The 19,740-nt window shown below is 40.6% G+C and overlaps 1 protein-coding gene across 3 annotated transcripts in view; it reads left to right on the top strand.

Annotated features, from left to right (window-relative positions):
• Positions 1 to 19,740, top strand: part of ASTN2 (astrotactin 2) — an 852,112-nt gene that overhangs the window by 364,664 nt on the left and 467,708 nt on the right. For all 3 annotated transcript variants that reach the window (XM_038553226.1, XM_038553225.1, XM_038553224.1), the window contains one exon: positions 8,398 to 8,565. In XM_038553226.1, coding sequence (XP_038409154.1) covers positions 8,398 to 8,565 — 168 coding nt within the window. The remainder of the gene's footprint in view (positions 1 to 8,397; positions 8,566 to 19,740) is intronic.

The following is a 19,740-nucleotide window of genomic DNA, read 5'->3' as shown; positions in this document are numbered from 1 at the left end:
TCTGCCTTTTTCTTATGCAAAGAGAGGCTTAATAAATGTTGGTTAAGCGAACATGTGGATTAAGGCGTGGTAGTTACGTTTTGTGCAGACTTCCTTTCATTTTCATTCACTATCTGATGTGACATCTCTGCCACACATGCTTGCTCCTTCACACTGAATCCCTCCAGCATCTGTGTGGTGCTGGCTTATCCACACCCCAAGCCCGTGGGCCAAATGAGAGCTCAGGAGCCATGATTGTCAATTCAGTTTTGGCTTAGGAGACACTGAAGGGCTAATCTTGTATTTGGACTCTCCTAGGATAAAAACCATAAAACAAAGAAACAAAAACCTGTGGGATCAATGTGGAGGCATTCCTGCTTCACAATCCCATGAAGTCAGTTGGAATTCCTTCCGATCAAGCATGGAACTGTAATTTCATTAATTCATTCAACATTCTCTGAACTCCTAGTATGTGCTAGACACTTTTTTTTTTTTAACTGAGGGCTGGGTTGATAAGGACAAATGAATGAGTCATGACATCTTCCCTGTGGGAAAGCACTGTCTATCAGAGAAAGCAAAAGACCTCCCACACTACAAGATACATCCCCCACTGGGGGATGCACAGACTATCAGAAAAGAAGCATGACCACCATGGAAGGCAGCACTGCCTAATACCCAGCCAAAGTTCTAACTCTCAAGACGGCCTGGAATAATGGACAGGTCCCATCTTTGGATGCTGAAAAACCTAGAGTCAGTGTCTACTTCTGCTACTTACTAGGTGTAAATTTGGTTAAATCACTTTTTCTCTGAACTTCAGGTTGTCCTTCTGTGAAATGGAGGAAATACCTACCTCATAAGGCTGTTGTAAAAATTAAGTGAACAGGATGTGTAACACATTCATCCCAGAGTCTGGAATAGAGAAGGCATTCAAATGATAGTAACTCCCTTCTGCCATTAAACCAATAGTTTCCTTCAAAGAGTACCTTTTATTTATTTTATTTTACTTTTTATTTAAATTTAAATTAAACTTGCCAACATGTAGTATAACACCCTGTCCTCATTCCATCACGTGCCCACCTCAATCCCTGTCACCCAGTCACCCTATCCCCCCACCCACCTCCCTTCTACACCCTTTTGTTTGTTTCCCAAAGTTAGGAATCTTTCAGAGCTTATCTTCCTCTCTAATTTTTCTCACTCAGTTTTCCTCCTTCCTTTATGGTCCCTTTCACTATTTCTTATATTCCACGTGTGAGTGAGACCATATGATGATTGTCCTTCTCCGATTGACTTATTTCACTCAGCATAATACCCTCCAGTTCCATCCATGTTGATGTAAATGGTAGGTATTCATCCTTTCTGACGGCTGAATCATATACCATTGTATATATATAAACCACATCTTTTTGTCCATTCATCTGTCGAAGGACATCATGGCTCCTTCCAGAGTTTGGCTATTGTGGATGTTGCTGCTGTGAACATTGGGGTGTAGGGTGTCCCGGCATTTCACTACATCTGTATCTTTGGGGTAGATACCCAGTAGTTCAATTGCTGGATCATAGGGTACCTCTATTTATAACTTCTTCAGGAACCTCCACACAGTTTCCAGAGTGGCTGCACCAGTTCACATTCCCACCAACAGTGCAAGAGGGTTTCCCTTTCTCCACAGCCTTGCCAACATTTATTGTTTCCTGTCCTGTTAATTTTCGCCATTCTCACTGCTGTGGGGTGGTATCTCATTGTGGTTTTGAGTTGTATTTCCCTGATGGCAAGTGATGTGGAACATTTTTTCATGTGCTTGTTGGCCATGTGTAGGTCTTCTTTGGAGAAATTTCTGTAAAGAACTTATCAAACTCAACACCCAAGAAACAAACAATCCAATCATGAAATGGGTAGAGTATCTTTTAAAGATACTTAAAAAATATCTCTCTTATTTATTTCTTTGTGGAGGGGCATGCATTGAAGTGGGGGAAGGGTCAGAGAGAGAGGAGGAGAGAGTAGAGACTCTTAAGTAGGCTCCACATCCAGTGTGGAACCCAACTCAGGGCTCAAACTCATGACCCAGAGATTATGACCTGAGCCAAAATCAAGGATTGGATGCTTAACGGACTGAGCCACCCAAGTGCCCTGAGTTACTCCCTTTCTGCAGACTCATTTCTTATATGTAAGAGAGATCGGTTAACTAGTATTGGATTCAGAACTTCCCAGTTTGTAAGAAGTCCAAATAATGACTAAATTACTCCTGCTAGTTGAGATTTCACAATATGCTGGGGGCTTCACATACTGCAGTGGATGTTGTCATGCTGTGTCCAAATCTCTCATTAGAACACAGGCACTAGGGCACCTGGATGGCTCAGTGGTTGAGCGTCTACCTTTAGTTCAGGTCATGATCCCCAGGGTCCTGGGAGGGAGTCCCACATCAGGCTCCCTTTGAGGTCCTTTCCTTCTGGTGACCATTAGTTTGCTCTATATAGTTAGGAGTCTGTCTCTTGGTTTCTTCCTCTCTTTTTTTTTCTTTGATCATTCATTTTCTTTCTTAAATTCCACATATGAGTGAAATCATATGGCATTTGTCTGACTTATTTTGCTTAGCTTAATACTCTAGCTCCATCTCTCTCTTTCTCATGAATAAATAAATAAAATCTTTAAAAAAAAAAAAAAACGTAGGCACTGTTCCCCAGCTGCCAGGAATGTTGGTGGTTGACTACATGCTCTGAGTCTTTCTAGGAGAAATGTCCTTCATTGAAAAGGATGACTTCACCCAAGTCCATGTCCCTTCCCCAAGGATAGCTTATAGCCTATGACTGGTTAAGGTGGAGGTAGGTACAAAGGCCGACACATTGTCTTGATTAAGAACAACTCTGAAGGACCATCCCAGCTCCAGAACTTACCCCTGGGATCAGCTGAGTGCTTGGTCACAACTGCATGGCAATTTGAAATCTCTCTCTGCTCAATTCCACGTTGCTCATTTCCTTACTGGAGAACTCCCAACAAACCTTCTGCATGCCAGTCTCTGATCTTGAGTTTCATTTCTGGTAAACTTGACCTAAGATACATGCATTGTCTCACTTAATCTTTGTATCAACATTATAAAGGAGAAATTCATAACTGCATTTCTCATGGGAGTTGACTGAGGGGTTGTCCAGGTTTACAGAGCTTGTAAGCGGCAGAGGGAAGATCTGAATTCATGTCTTGCTGACTCTTTTCTCTGCATCACTGCACTGTGTAGCTTTCCTGAAGTAGTGGGATTAGCCAAACTCAGCCCTGGGACACAATTCAATATCCATCCCTCAGTCTTTAGTGAGAATAAATACAAGAATTATCCATTTAAACAGCATGACTGTGCTTTTTAAAAGAAAAATCTGTGGTTGATACTAATGTTCGGTGCCTTACACAGGGACCCATGTGACATGTTTCTGCTCGGGCTTAGTTCCAGAGGGGAAAATATGGCTTTGCAGATAGATTTGCATATCTTCCCTTGCCAGAAATTTGAAATATGGAATCCAGCAGACTTTTTTTTTTCTTTAGCTGCCAAGGATTTTAAGGCCAGCTTCAAATGTGGTCATTTCCTTATCTCTGAGCTCGATGCTATCTATCCCTTATGTTTTTCACATAGAATCCTCTTTCATCCTCACCAAAAATCATACTATTCACTGTGCTTCTACTGAGGAACTCATTCTGTAAGATGATAAAAATCACATTGTCTGTGTGAGCTAGAGAAGATAAGGTTGCCTGCCATGCCCGTATCCTTTTCAAGGAATCTTAGATCCTCAGGGCATCCAGGTAGGGTCTGATGTGATCCTGCCTCCCTGGCCATCGCCCATTGGACCACAGCTAGTCACCAGGGCCAAGAGGAGCCCAACCATTGTGGTCAGCTAGCAGGGTCTCTTGTGACCTGACAGAGAGGCTACTGTCAAGCCCATATGATGCACAGTAGCTGAGTTTGTCTTGGGAAAATTTAAATTGCATATATGGAAAGATTTTGTTGGTTGACAGGCAGAGAGAAGCACATGCAGGGAGAGAAGCTGAGTCATGTTAATAGTGAAACAATTAAAGATCTCCTGCTGCTGAAGTCTGTAGATCTGCCTAAGTCTAGAACCCGTCTCCAAGTCCAGCGTTATGAAGCCTGGTCCTACTTACATGTTTTGTTTTTTTCTTTCCCCCTGTGAAATTTGACCTTTACTGTATTTTTTTACATGCATTTTCTCAACTTTTATTTTTTTCATTCATTAAGTTTTTAAAAATTTTAGTTTCAGTATGTTTAACATAGAGTGTTACATTAGTTTCAGGTTTATAATAAAGTGATTCAGCAGTTCTATGCATGACTCAGGGCTCATCACGATAAGTAGACTCTTAATCCCCTTCATTTATTCCACCCATCCTCCCACTGCTTTCCTTCTGGTGACCATTAGTTTGCTCTGTATACTTAGGAGTCTGTCTCTTGGTTTCTTTCTCTCTTTTTTGATTTGATCATTCATTTTCTTTCTTAAATTCCACATATGAGTGAAATCATATGGTATTTGTCTGAATTATTTTGCTTAGCTTAATACTCTCTAGTTCCATCTATGTTGTTGCAAGAGGCAAGATATCATTATTTTCTGTGGTTGAGTAATATTCCACTGTATATATGCATCACATCTTCTTTACCCAAGCGTCTATTGGTGGAGACTTGGGCTACTTCTGTAGTTTAGCTTTTGTAAATAATGTTGCTATAAACATGAGGGGTGCACATATCTCTTTGAGTTCGTGTTCTTGTGTTCTTTGAGTAAATACACAATAGTGTGATTGTTGAATCATATAGTAATTCTATTTTTGATTTTTTGAGGACCCCCCCCCCAGTTTTCCATAGTGGCTGCACCAGTTTGCATTCCCACCAATAGTGTAAGAGGGTTCCCTTTTCTTCACATTCTTGCCAACACCTGCTGTTTCTTGTGTTGTTGATTTTAGCCATTCTGAAAAGTGTGAGGTGACAGCTCATTGTGATTTTGATTTGCATTTCCCTGATGATGAGTGGTGTTGAGCATCTTTGCATGTGCCTGTTGGCCATCTGGATGTCTTCTTTGGAAAAATGTCTGTTCATGTCTTCTGCCTATTTTTAAATTGGATTATTCATATTTAGGTTGTTGATTTTTATACATTCTTTATATATTTTGGATACTAACCCTTTATCAGATAAGTCATTTGCAAATATCTTCTCTCATTCAGCAGGTTGCCTTTTAGTTTTGTTGATTGTTTCCTTTGCTGTGCAGTTTTTCTTTTGATGTAGTCCCAGTGACTTACTTTTTCTTTTATTTCCCTTGCCTCAGGAGACATATCTAAAAAAATGTTGCTACGACCAATATCAAAGAAGTTACTACCCATGCTCTCTTCTAGGATTTTTATGATTTCAGCTCTCACATTTAGGTCTTTAACCCATTCTGAGTTTATGAAGGTGTATGGTGCATGAAAGTGGTTTCATTCTTTTGCATATAGTTGTCTAGTTTTCCCAACGTCATTTGTTGAAGAGACATTCTTTTTCCCATTGGATATTCTTTTCTCCTTCATTGAAGATTAATTGACCATATGACTGCAGGATTTATTTCTGGGTTTTCTGTTCTGTTCTATTGATCCGGGTGTCTATTTTTACCATACTGTTTCAATTACTACAGTTTTGTAATATAACTTGAAGTCTGGAATTGTGATACCTCCAGTTTTTCCTTTTTCAAGATTGCTTTGGCTATCCATAGTCATTTGTGGTTCATACAACTTTGTTTGTTCTAGTTCTGTGAAAAATGCTGTTGATATTTTGATAGGGATTACATTAAATCTGTAGATTGCTTTGGGTAGTATAGACAGTTTAACAATATTTGTTCTTCCAAACCATGAGCATGGAATGTCTTTCCATTTCTTTACATCATCTTGAATTTCTTTCATCAGTGTTTTATAGTTTTCAGAGTACAGGTCTTTCACTTCTATGGTTAAGTTTTTTTATTGTTTTTGGTGCAATTCTAAATGGGATTGTTTTCTCAATTTCACTTTCTGCTGCTTCATTATTAGTATATAGGAATGGAGCAGATTTCTGAATATTGATTTTGTATCATATGACTTTACTGAATTCATTTATCAACTCTAATCATTTTTTGGTAGAGTCTTCAGCGTTTTCTTTTCTTTTTTTAAAATTGTATTTATTTATTCATGAGACAAAAAAAGAGAGTGGCAGAGACATAGGCAGAGGGAGAAGCAGGCTGCCTGCAGGGAGCCTGATGTGGGACTTGATCCCCCTCAGGATCACGCCCTGAGCTGAAGGCAGATGCTCAACCACTGAGCCACCCAGGCATCCCTTTCGGGTTTTCTATATACAGCATCACATCCTCTGTAAATAGTAGAAGGCTTACTTCCTCCTTACCAATTTGGATGTCTTTTATTCCTTTTTGTTGTCTAATTGCTGTGAGCTATCTTTGCTATATTACTACATACATAAACTTACCATTTCCACCCAATATGTAGCCACCCTACACAGGCTTCTGTTCTTTGTCCTCAAAGAATATGTGTGTGTGTAAAATGTAATCCATATATGTATGTGTTCATGTATGTATACATGTGTGTATAGATGCATGTGTATGTGTGTACATATATGCATATGTTAAGGGGAGTATTTTATTTATTTATTATTTATTTATTTATTTATTTATTTATTTAAAAAAATTTTTATTGGAGTTCAATTTGCCAACATTTAGCATAACACCCAGTGCTCATCCCTCCAAGTGCCCCCCTCAGTGCCCATCACCCAGTCACCCCAACCCCCCGCCTACCTCCCCTTCCACTACCCCTTGTTTCCCAGAGTTAGGTGTCTCTCATGTTTTGTCACCCTCACTAATATTTTCACTCATTTTCTCTCCTTTCCCTTTATTCCCTTTCACTATTTTTTATATTCCCCAAATGAATGAGACCATATAATGTTTGTCCTTTTCCGATTGACTTACTTCACTCAGCATAATACTAAGGGGAGTATTTTAAAGCAATTATTCCAAAGTAGAGTCTTTTGTTTGACTTACACAAATTTTTTTTATGATTTATGTATTTTAGAGAATGAGAGTGTGTGAGCAAGCTGAGGGAGGGGCAGAGGGAGAGGGAGAGAGAGAGAATCCTGAAGCAAATTCCCTGCTGAGCGGGGTGCCTGACATGGGGCTTGATCCCAAGATCCTGAGATCACGACCTGAGCCAAGATCAAGAATTGGTGTCTTAACCAACTGTGCCACGCAGGCACCCCTGACTTACACAAGCATAAGAACAAATTTAAGTCATTATTTCTAAATTGACTGATTGCAATCAAAATCTGAATTTTTAGCCTCTCCTAAAGAAAAGCTGACACTCTGGTACTGCTGGTTTTTAGATCCATTTGTGGCCAGAGTTGGCTGGAGCGGGCCTGCAGCTACTCCAGTCTGTTAGAACCTGCAGTGCCAGTTCACCCTAAATTCCATTGTTCCCCAACATTAAGGCATTTTATGTGGCACAAATGCGGGTTTTTTTTTTAGAGGTGCCTTGGATTTCTTTGAATTCCTCTCTCTCCCCATACCTCCCTCTCTTTCTCTAATACAAAAAAAAAAAAAAAAAAAAAAGTGGGCCAGGAGGCCAAGAAGCTATTCAGCTAGTCTCTCCCATTAATGTCTCATACCTGGCCTTTGTTGCATGAATGACCCCTGTTGGGGGTGGGGAGAGGGTGGGAGAGGTGGCCTGGGTGACAGGGATAGTAGCAGGGTTTTTTTGTTTGTTTGTTTCAAGTTTTAATATTTAAATATTCTTTACTAGGACAAGTCAGGCCCCAGCTAAGCATAGCATTTTATCACATTAATTTATTCCATTTTTACAACAACGAGGTGGGTTCCATTGATACTCCTTTTTTTTTTTTAAAGATTTTATTTATTTATTCACGAGAGACACACAGAGAGAGGCAGAGACCCAGGCAGAGGGAGAAGCAGGCTCCAGGTAGGCCTGATGTGGGACTCGATCCCAAGACTCCAGGATCACGCCCTGGGCTGAAGGCATTGCTAAAACACTGAGCCACCCGGGGATCCCCTCCATTGATATTCCTATTTACAGATGATGTCACCAAGGCCCAGAGGTATTTAGTAACTTGCACAGTCAATGGCAGGTAAGGGTGGATTCTGGATTTGAATCTGAGTCCTAAGAGCCCAATGTCTATGCACTAGGCTGACCTGTCTCTGTGTCTGATTTGTCCTTTTCTCTACTAGCTGCTGATACTATGGCACATGCAAAAATGCCCTGTTGTTGTGGGTAGACAACTGAGCACAGGGGACATGGGGTGGAGGGATTGCTCGCAGGCACCCACCTCTGTTCTCAACCTGCAGCATCAGCAGCAGGACACATCCTCATCCTACAGTTGGGAAGACAGCAGCCGTCTTTCTCTCTGTTCACCCACAGGAAGCAGTTTCGTGGTGAGTGAAGGGAGCTACCTGGACGTCTCAGACTGGCTAAACCCGGCCAAGCTGTCCCTGTATTACCAGATCAATGCCACCTCCCCATGGGTGAGGGACCTCTGCGGACAGCGGACAACAGACGCCTGCGAGCAGCTTTGCGACCCCGAAACTGGTGAGCCGTGGGGCCAGGCTGGGGTTGGAGGGAGGGAGGAGGCGAGCTGCAAGATGGCCTGCGCGTCTTCTGCCTGAAGCATCATGGTTTCCAAGCCATGGACAATGAGTTTTACCTGAAGGCCCATTATTAGTTCCATTGGTAGTTAAACTGTGTGCTGCCATCACTAGGTCAGGCAGAAAGTTCTATAAAACTACAGAATCCCAGAAGTAGAAAGGCCCACAGACAGCATCTGGTCCAGTTTCAGCAAAGCAAGGTATCTGAACATCATCAGATCCTATTCACCTCTCACTAGCTGGATGTTCTTTGCCATATTTTCTAGCTTTGCTGAGACATAATTGACATAACATTGCGAGCGTGTAAGGCGTACTCTGTGATGATGTCATGAGTGGATACACTATGAGATGATTACCACGTTAAGACTCATTAACACCCCCATCACTTCACATACCATTTTTTAATGATGATAACATTTAAGATCTATGCTCTTAGCAACAGTCAAGTGTATAACACAGCATTTTTTTAAAGATTTTATTTATTCATGATAGGCAGAGAGACAGAGTGAGGCAGAGACACAGGCAGAGGGAGGAGCAGGCTCCATGCTGGGAGCACGATGCGGGACTCGATCCCAGGTCTCCAGGATCACGCCCTGGGCCAAAGGCAGGCGCTAAACCGATGAGCCACCCAGGGATCCCCTATAACACAGCATTGTTAACAGTTCACTCTGTTGTATGTTAGGTCCCCAGGACTTACTCATCTTAAATGGGGAGATGTTGGTCACAGGGTGCAAACTAGCCAGGTGTTCTTCAGAAAGACGCTTCCTCTCTCTCAGGTACCAGAGAATGAAAATAGCATCTAACCCACGAGATTGTTGTTAGGATTCAATGAGATAATGCATGGAAAGCCCCTAGTATATTCATTTACTGAGACATCTCACAGGTGTTTATTGAATAGGCACACACTTTCCCAGGCATTCAGGATATAGCAGTGGAAAACAATAGGCATAATCTCTGCTCTAATTAAGTTTATATTCTAAGGAGATGTTTGGTCTATACCGTCTAACAAGGTAGCCACTAGCCACATGTGGCTGTTTAAATTTAAATTAAGTAGAATTAAATGAAGTCAGCAATCATTTCCCCAGGCACATTCACCATATATCCAGTGCTGTGTTGCTCCATGTGACTAATGGCTACCTCTTGGACACTCAGATGTAGAACATTACCACCCCTGCAGAAAGTTCTGTTGGACCGTGCTGCAGCAGGCAGACAGGATGATGATATATGCGCTCGGTCAGGTGATGCTGCATGCTGGGGGAGAGCACACAGCATAAGGGATGCTAAGCCGGGAGTGGGAGTGGAGCTGTTATTACACGCAATGGTCAGGGGAACCATTATTCCAATGTAGGCAAGCGTTGGCAATGGCTTGACCCACCAGGGTAAGGGGAAAAAGATGATCACATTCTAGACATGTTCAGAGGGTAGAATTAACAGGACTTGTTCCTGGATATGAAAGGTGAGAAGTGGAGAGGAGTCAAATGTGGTTCCAAATGGTTCAATCTGAGCAGTGGGATGAAGAAGCGGGACTTCTCTTTCATTGAGTCAGAGGATGATGCTATAGGAGGGTCGGGATTGAGGTGAGGGGGATCAAGGCTACTGTTTTGGATGTAAGTTCAAGATGACTACTAAACATCAAGTAGAGACAGAAAATAGGCAGCGAGGTCCAAAAGTCAAATGCAAAGAAATTTTAGCTGTAGACAGAAATTTGGGAGTCAACAGCAGGTACATGGTATTTAATCCCAGGAGACACTGTCTTATTTATAGTAAATGCTTAGAAAGTGGACAGTATCTTCTTTATAGTTGTTACCTTTTTTGGTGAGATTTTATTTATTTATTTATTTATTTATTTATTTATTTATTTATTTATTTATTCCTGAGAGACATGGAATGAGAGAAGCAGAGACACAGGCAGATAGAGAAGCAGGCTTCATGCAGGGAGCCCAATGTGGGACTCCATCCCGGACCCCGAGATCATGCCCTGGGCTGAAAGCAGACGCTAAACCGCTGAGCCACCCAAGCATCCCTATAGTTGTTGCTTAATCAATGGTGTCTGTTCATGTCCACAAATAAGGAGATATAAATTAGAGAGAAGGTTGTTGCCAAGGTGCCAGAGCAAGTTAGAAATGAAGCTGTTCTTGCTCCCAGTCCTGTGCTCTTCCCCACAGCGTATCTTGCTATAGTCCCTGTGGAACTTCTTTTCTTTCTTCATTAACAAGAGTCTGGCCATCTTGCTTGGAAAACCCACTGCACGATGTCCATGGGGCAGCCCCTGCCGAGCTGCAGGCTCTCAGTAGCCCAGGTCAAGGAGATGCTCCCTCTATTCCAGTTCTCCTCCATTTCTCCTGGGGCAACAGTTCAGGGGTGAAGAGAGGGTTTCTCCAGGTTGATCCTTGAGTCTCTGCAGAGCTGGGCAAGGATTTGGTTTTCTGACCACCATCCCCTCTTATTCTTTCGTTGGGAGCCTGTTTAGACATTTTTTTGCAGCCTTTACATAGGCCTATTGGGGAGACTATTTGGAAAATGCAATGCAGCTCTAGTGTACCATTTGACCAGACAGCTGAATCTTCTTTCTCTTAATTAAAAGAGGCTTTAAGGCACTGTCACCCTAAGCAGTACCTCTTTATTCCCCAAACATGTGCATGCCTACACACACACACAGACACACACACACACACACGATTATCCTCACACAACAGCCAGGAGAGTCCTCGTGGAATTATGTGCCTCTGGATCTGATCCTGTACATTCTTTTTCTTTTTCCTTCCTTAAAACGCAGGCAAGATTATTGGAGAAAGGGAAGAGAAGGGATCCCCTCCCCTCTCTCCCTACACAAAGCCCCAGCTAGCAGAGCTGTGAGCGCCTGAGGGTCTGACCTTCTGGTTTCCCAGCTGATTTGCTTTCAGGTGCAAGTTCATTGTTTTTGATGATCTTTTCCTTTAGCTGCAAGCTTGAGGGCATAATTCCAAACAGGGGGTCATTCAAGGAGGAGGCATTTAGCCAGTTTTGGAAAAGATCAGCTCTCCTACCAAAATCCCCTAGAATTAAACACACACACATACACACCATAGACCTGAAAATGCTACTAGAATCCACCGGGTTGACCTTCTCAACTTTATCACTGACAATATTGATGCCAGAGAAGAAAAGTGAGAGGATCAAAGTCAACGTAGCCAGCAGATACAGAGCCAGGATTCAAACTTAGGAGCCTTTGCTCTTAACAAAGTGTTTTTCAAGCCTCTGCAGGTCTAGTGTGGATTTAAGAGTCCACATTTCTAAAAAGCTACCAGCTGTTGCTGATACTTCTGGCAAAGGACGACTCTTGGTGCACCAAGGCTCTCAACATTCTTCCTCCCAAATAGTCCTCTTGTTTTCCACACAAACAGTAGAAGTCCCAGCTGCCATCTTTGTTAATTTATCTGATAAGGTGATGCTCACATCTGCCACTTTATATTCTTTTTTAAAAAAAAAAATTTTATCTTTATCCATTCATGAGAGACACAGAGGCAGAGACACAGGCAGAGGGAGATCCTGATGCAGGGAGCCTGATGCAGGACTAGATCTCAGGACCCCAGGGTCATACCTTGAGACAAAGGCAGACACTCAACTGCTGAGCCACCCAGGTGCCCCTGCCACTTTATATTCTATCTCTGTTTGCCACACACCCGAGGCTCCAGGTACACTGGTTACCTGTCATTCCCTAAAGGCTCTGCCATCTCATGCCTACATCCCTTTAGTGGGCTGTTTTTTCCCTCTTGTAATGTCTTTCTCCCCCTTTTACTGGAAGACCAAGCGTTATTTTTTATTTCCATTCCATTCAGCCCAAAGCCCTACCAGATTGAGGAGCCCTCCTCTCTGCTCTCATGTACTCTGTACTCTCTCTGCCTCTGCACTTCTCTGTGTCATAGTCCTCATCCCCATACCCAGCCATTGTTCTTTCCTTGTCTGGGGCTGTCACCAGATCGTAAGTTTGGTTAAGGGCTAACAAAGGGAGATTCAAAGCCTGTGTCTTGCTTATCTCTATATCTTTAAAACTTAGCCTAATGCTGACATATAATTAGTGCACAGAAAATCATGAAAGGATAAAGGAAATTTATATGTTCCTTGAAACAATTTTATATACCGATTTTTAGTTTCTTTCTCCATTTTCATTTACACCAGAACTCAAATTAACTATTTCCCAGAGTCACCAGGAACCATCCAAGCTACAAGGCTCCAGCCTCATTCTCCCATTTCCCCCTTCCCCAAGAGCACTGGCCTTGCGGTCTTCACTCTGCTCATCTTCACAATAGTCCTCTCAAGCACTCCATGCAAAGTTTTACCTTATGACTAGAGTTCAGGATCCTCTGTCTACCTGAAATGTATCCCATCCTTTAATCGTCTACTTTGTAAAAATCCCATTCACTGATTACCTCTCCTTTCCTCTTGGTAGAATGGATGACTTCTTCTACAGTATCATCAGAGTTTTCTGTTGACTCAAAATCTGATTAAAACTTGAATTATTGTTTGGAAATTTGCCTACCCTGCCTAATATAAGGTCCTTAAAGCAGGAACTGTATCTAATTTACTCCTGTATCCTTTCCACACCAGTGTCCAACAAAGTGCCTTACTCTTAGAAGTCATTCAAGACATAAATATATGGGATTATGTACAGGTAAAGAGTGGAAATGGGAACATAAGATCCCTGAATATATTTTCATGGTTCTTGACTCAGACCCATTTTGAAAAATTTATTTCAATTTGTTAGATTCAATTCAAGCAAGATTTTCTTAATTCCACAACTCATAAGTCTTGTGTGTTAGGTGCTATGGGAAATCACAGACAAATTGGACAATGTTCCTGCCTTCATGGATTTCACATTTTCACAGGGATAAAAATAATATGCTCATATATAGCTATTATAAAAGACACAAAGTGGGATAAATCAAGAACAGGCATTAACAAAGTAGCTCATGCCTGGAGAAAAGGGAGAAATGTATTCTAGATGGGTATTTCAGGAGATGCATCATGGAGTGCATGACCTTTTAGCTGAACCTTGTAGAATCAGTAGGGAGTGTGAGTAGGAAGGTCCCTTTAACAGAGGGACCTTAATGATTGAAATCAGGAGGAAGAAAGTTTATAATTATTCTAGGGACCAGAAAGCAGTGTAGCTAGGCTGGCATCTAGAGAATGTGCTGCGTATGAGGTGGAGGAGGAGAACTGGGAGGAGGCAGGTGATGAAGTTGGACAGGTAAGATGAAGAGAACTCCTAGAAAGATAAAGATCTGAAGATTCTGATAACTGCTAAGTGATTTAATAAGACTATGTTGGCCACTGGAAAAGGGAAACTACCCTCCATATCTGTCCAGGTGTTTTGGGGAACCTCTAACTGTCCAAAGGAATAGCTGGGCCTCTCCTCTTTTGCTTTCCATCAAGAATTAGACTATGGGTATCGTCATGGAAAAACTAATCCCCCAACCCCTGTGCATATTCAGGCCTTAGATCTATCAAAAGTGGCTTTGCTTCCTTTCAGTAAGCTCCTCCTTCTATCGGACTGAACAAAGTCATAGAGTCCCAACATTGCTCATCATGTCTTAAAGCCTTAGTGGATGTGTCAATAAGAAGGATCATTCCTCTAAACTTAGCAAGAAGAAGGAAAAAAGTAGGGACGTAGTGCTGCTGAAGAATATATAATTGCCATGATGCATGGATAAACTTGGCCAAGTTTTCCTGGCTGTATGCCATAGCCCAGCTCGAGTGTGTTCTTCCAGGGATTTCAACAATTAGTACCACCCACAGGGCTGATTATGGAAGTGGTTACATGGTGTGCTGGAGCTGGCCTGTATGACAGCTCGTGAGACTCATGAGAGTTGGTTGTTGTCATCTCTTCCCAACTCTTTGTTTGGATATGTCATGTAAATAGCTTGAAAATTGGCCATGGTGAAGGTATGTATACCAACAAAATTGGTTAATGTTACAAGTCATGGCTTATTTTTCTTTAGAAGGTCAGTCATTGAACATTTACCTTTATTATGGTGAATGGGATGAGAACAAACCAATACAGGACCAAGGCAAGGGAAGGATTCAATGAAGGCTTAGAGAAGGCCTGAAAATGTTGCCAGAGGGTGGTGTTATGCTCCTTTCCAGAATAGGCTACCATCATGCTTCATCTCCCTGAGGACAGAAGTGAATATTCAAGAACTACCTGCTATAGTCCCATACAATGCAGTGCCAGACTATTTAAATGATCTGGCTTTGACTCTTCAGAATGTCATGGAGGGAAAATCCTATGGTGAAACAGCTTTACTAAAGTTCTGCACATGTGTGGTATCATGCTAAATTCTGTACACAAAATCTTTGACAGTATGGATTCACCCACACAAAGGAAGTAACAGCAGAACAGTAATGCATTTAGTCAGTAATTCATTCATTTCTTTATTTATTCATTCAAGTATTTAGTGAACTTGAGTAGAATTGGAATATCCTTTCGAGTCAGAGCAGGTTCAAATCTTTGCCTCTCTGTGTACTGGAAGTAGGGCTTTGGGAAAGTCGTTTAATATATTCAAGCCTTCTTTTTTTGTGTATGTAAAAAATGAGAGCAAGTCCTATTTGGCAGGGTGCTGTGAGAATGAGATGAAAAATAACATTTCAGATACACCCAGCACAGTACTTAATGTATGGTAGGCACTCAAAACATAGTGTCTAATGCTATTTTATAATCAGTTTTGCAGGCCCTAGGGGCTTCGCATAGTTAATTCAATATATTTTTCAATTAATTTAATAAATATTTCATGAGACACCTCTAATACATCATTGTGTACTGTGTTAAATTATTTAAAAAGAAAATAGGATATTGTCCCTGACCTCTAGCAGCTGATCACCTAACAGAGAAACTTACCATAACCTGGACTTCCTATCTGCTGGCCTTTCATTTAGTCCTCATGTGACTTTTAAACTAGTGCAATATAAAAAGTCCCAGGTTCTCAATCCTAGTGCCAGCTTGGCCACAGATTTGTCATTTGACCTTGAGTATGGCATACACTGTGAACTTTATGTTCATTCTCTTCCACAAAGAAATTAGTGGAAACAACTTTTACTGCAAGAAAGATCCCTAGTGATCATCTAGTCTGATCTAATGAGGCTGAAGGCCACTGAGGCTAAGCAAGTTGCCCAGTGTCGCTCAGTAAATTAGCGGCAAGATATGAATTACAACGCTGAATAATTCCTAAGATATTTCTCAGCTCAAAATTCATGTTTCTATGACCTTTTGCGCACTAATAACTTACAGTGTAAGTATGATTGAAACAATTTGTAAATGGCATTTAAAGCAGATTGAATTTTCTTTTCAAATTGATGTGAACTTCAGTCATGTTCACCATCATATTCAGTTTATTTTCATGTCTTCAGCAGCCACTTCGCATTTGCAATAAGATATGAAATGAGAATACATTGAATGTGGTTATGTCACATATATGTCTTATACTGTACTAAATATTTCTGATGTTTATAGGTTATTCTTGTTATTTACTAAGCCTTGTATTATTAAAGTTTAATGGGACACAAGGACTTTGTGAAGTTGTAAGTTCAAGAATTCAGAGATGGAGAATGTCCCTGCCTTGAGCAGACTGTAGCATGGGTGTTTCCAGGTACCAGATATGTAGGATTTAAGTAAGTTGGAGCATGGATAAGATACACAGTTAAGTAAATTGAGATTATTCATTGAGAGCCAACTTCCTGGCAGACCAAAGAAGAGAGATTTGTGTATGAGAACATAAGTTTTATTGAAACTTGTCCTGTGCTCATCCTATTTATTGCTGTAGCTCAGTCACAGAAACAGTTCCTGCATCAATACCTCTTTTCTTGGATGGATGGATGGATGGATGGATGGATGGATGGATGGATGGATGGATGGATGATTAAATGAATAGCTGAATGAATGGATGGGAAACCACTTTTGTTGAGATATCAGGGCTTGATCAGTGGGTTGGGTGCATGGTTCTGTTGTCAGAACCATGGACAGCTCTCTAAATATTGACAATGACATTTTGGCTAAGGGTTTTTGCTAAAGACTTTTACCTGGTACAGCTCTCTTCTGAAAGTCTCCTTCTTTGAGGTGGGTACCACTAGTCTTTTGAACTCAAAGTAAGTTCTATCCTTTATAGGTTTATAATTACTGTATCAAACCAGGTTCTTATTCCAGTGGGCCTCAACTAGGGAAATCAAACTTCCATGAAGTGAGTCACTCTTATTCTCAGAATTCATAATGCTCTCTGCATCACCATTCTTTGGTTCAGAGCTTTACTAGAACCTGAATTAAACAAAATTCATCTAAACTTATTGTCAATTAATGGACCCTGTGCCTCATTATTCAAACATGTGAGATAATGAAATCAAACTTTAAAAAAATTTTTTTCCAACAAAAACATTCAAAACCAAGTGTTTTTTTTTTTTTTCTGTTTAAAGGCCACAAAATGAATGTTAACCATAAAATACCATTTATCTCATCAGATCCATTTGATGCAGGTTCATTGCCTATATATTATAGATGGGGGTGGGGGTGTTAGGCAATGGCCAGAGATAGCTTACAGTTAAGAGAGGCATGGTGGAGTTTTAGTATGATATCATGGGGTACATTAATACTGGGGTAACAATAATAACATCTACAGTTTATTATGCACTTATTGTGTACCAAGCATAATTGCTGTGGCTTTCTATAACTATCTTGAGTTTGATAGCAATATGTCTATATAGTTATTGTTGCTTCTACTTTTCATACAAGAAGCTATGTCTTAAAGCAGGTTGAATGAAATTCCCAAGGTCATATATTTACTAAGTATCACAGCTGGGATTTGGACCCAGACTGAGTAAGAAGCTACTATTTGAGAAGTCAGTGTTTGAGAAGTTTGCTTAGCATTGAAAAGAAAGAGACATTCTGGCATTCTCTCTTTGATAAGTATTTGCAGAGAATTCTCAGAGGTAGGCATGAATCCTTTGGACAAAGAATTTACAGAATAAGTTGACTTGAAAAAAAATAAAAGGACCCATCAGACTGGGGGCGAGGGAGAAATACAGCACTGAGGGATGGAACTGTGACAGCATTTATGAGTTGTAGGGAAACCATTTTATATCTCTATTCAGGAGTCTTGCTAGATTTGGTCTAGATGCGTTGTTAAATGTTATGTCGTAGAAGAGGGTTGAGGTCTTTTGAAGAAGGACAATCTGTGTCAATGATGAGGTCATAAAATTTCAGAAAGCCCACAACAGAAAGCAGCAGGAATGACTGTTCAAAAATTTGGAAGGACAAGAAGGTTAGAATGGACTGCAAAAAAGGAACTTGAAAATGTTTTCTTACAGGGAGGTTGCCAGCCTCACCAAAGTCCAAGGTAGCCTTTGCTTCTGACCTTGAAAGGAAGAGGCTATGAGAGGTCTGAAGCATCATCTGGTAAAGTTGCAAGTGGGAAGATAACTTGGGGGTATCTCTGATTATTACCTCTCGAGTGAATATGCCAAAAAGAAGGGAAGCTCTCAGCTTTTAAGATTAGCTTCATCATCAAAAATATAATTTACAGGCATTTAGAGACTACATTTAATTTTATTCAGCAAGTGTATTACAAAGGTATTTTGGTGTTTCTGTAAGTGGTGCCTGCCCTACTGTTTAAATATACCTGTAATACCTTACTGATACTGAAGTATCAATAAACAAACGTATGGAAAAGGAAGATGATGGTAAAGTTATGTTGTGAAGCATTCTACAGTGGGTAATCATGAGTCATTTCCAGCACCCATTGTGACGGGGCCTTTGCAGGTGCTGTTCCCTCTGCATGCGACAGTCTACTCTCCACCCACCCTCTCTCCTTATGAGCCTTATTCTTCCCTTTCTTTCCTCCTTCTCCTCACCCTTCATGTTTCAGCTTAAATGTCTCATCCACAAGGAGGTTTTTGCTGACCTTCTAGACTCAGTTATTCCCAATGAGTAGCAACATTATACTACTTTATTTTTCCTTCAGAGTAAATAATAGTAATAATAATAATAATAATAATAATAATGCCCATTGTACAGGCTATGTGTCAGGGTCTCTTCACAGGGCTTCACATATATTATTTAATCCCCTCAATAGCCCTAGAAGGTAGATACAATCATATTTTAACTGAAGCAAGACACGGTTAGATACATGTGCCAATATTTCATTTACCACTAAGAAAAAATCCATTAAGATATTAACAACACACAAGCCCTCATTTCAAGAGTATGAAAATGTGGAAAGCCATGTGTCTTAGAATTGGTGTAATATGCTGCTATGACCATTTTACAGATGAGGAAATCAAATCATGTGAGTTAATAGATTTTCCCAAAGTCACATATTTAGGAAGTGGTAGAGTCTAGTTTGGAATACTAGAAGTTGGGGTTCAGAGCATATCCTCTTAACCACTAATCTGTGTTATCTGGGCACAACTTCTTTTTTTTAAATAAATTTATTTTTTATTGGTGTTCAATTTGCCAACATACAGAATAACACCCAGTGCTCATCCCGTCAAGTGGGCACAACTTCTAATTATATGTTCAATTCCTAGCTCTCCAAGAGACCACGTGCTATATAAAGGTGAAGATTGCACCTGTGGTATATGTCATTTAACCCCAAACCCAGCAAATTGTCCAGTACACTGTTGATGTTTAATCATGAATGATGGAATGAGTGAATGAAAGAACAAACATTGGATTTGGAGACAAAGTCCATGAGCTTCACTACTAGATTTTCAATTTTGACTGATAGTATGACCTTTGACATGTCACTTTGTTCTCTGGGCCTCAGTTTCTCTGTGTATAATATAAGAGGAAATTAGAGTTGACCCATGAACAACACAGGCTTGGACCGTGCAGGTCTGCTTACATGCAAATTTTTTTCGAGAAACACAGTATGATACTGATGTACAGATGTACTTTCTCTTTTTTATGATTTTCTTAATAACATTTTCTTTTCTCTAGTCTACTTTATTGTAATAATACAAGATATAATACATACAACATACAGAATATGTGTTCATTGATTATTTAGGTTGTCAGTAAGGCTTCCCAGTCAACAGTAGGCTATTAGTAATTAAATTTTGGAGAGTCAAAAATTATACACGGATTTTCAATTGTGCC

Source organism: Canis lupus, chromosome 11 (genome assembly GCF_011100685.1).
Source record: "Canis lupus familiaris isolate Mischka breed German Shepherd chromosome 11, alternate assembly UU_Cfam_GSD_1.0, whole genome shotgun sequence".
In the NCBI taxonomy this organism is placed as follows: domain Eukaryota; kingdom Metazoa; phylum Chordata; class Mammalia; order Carnivora; family Canidae; genus Canis; species Canis lupus.
This window is presented reverse-complemented; position numbering and strand designations above follow the sequence as displayed.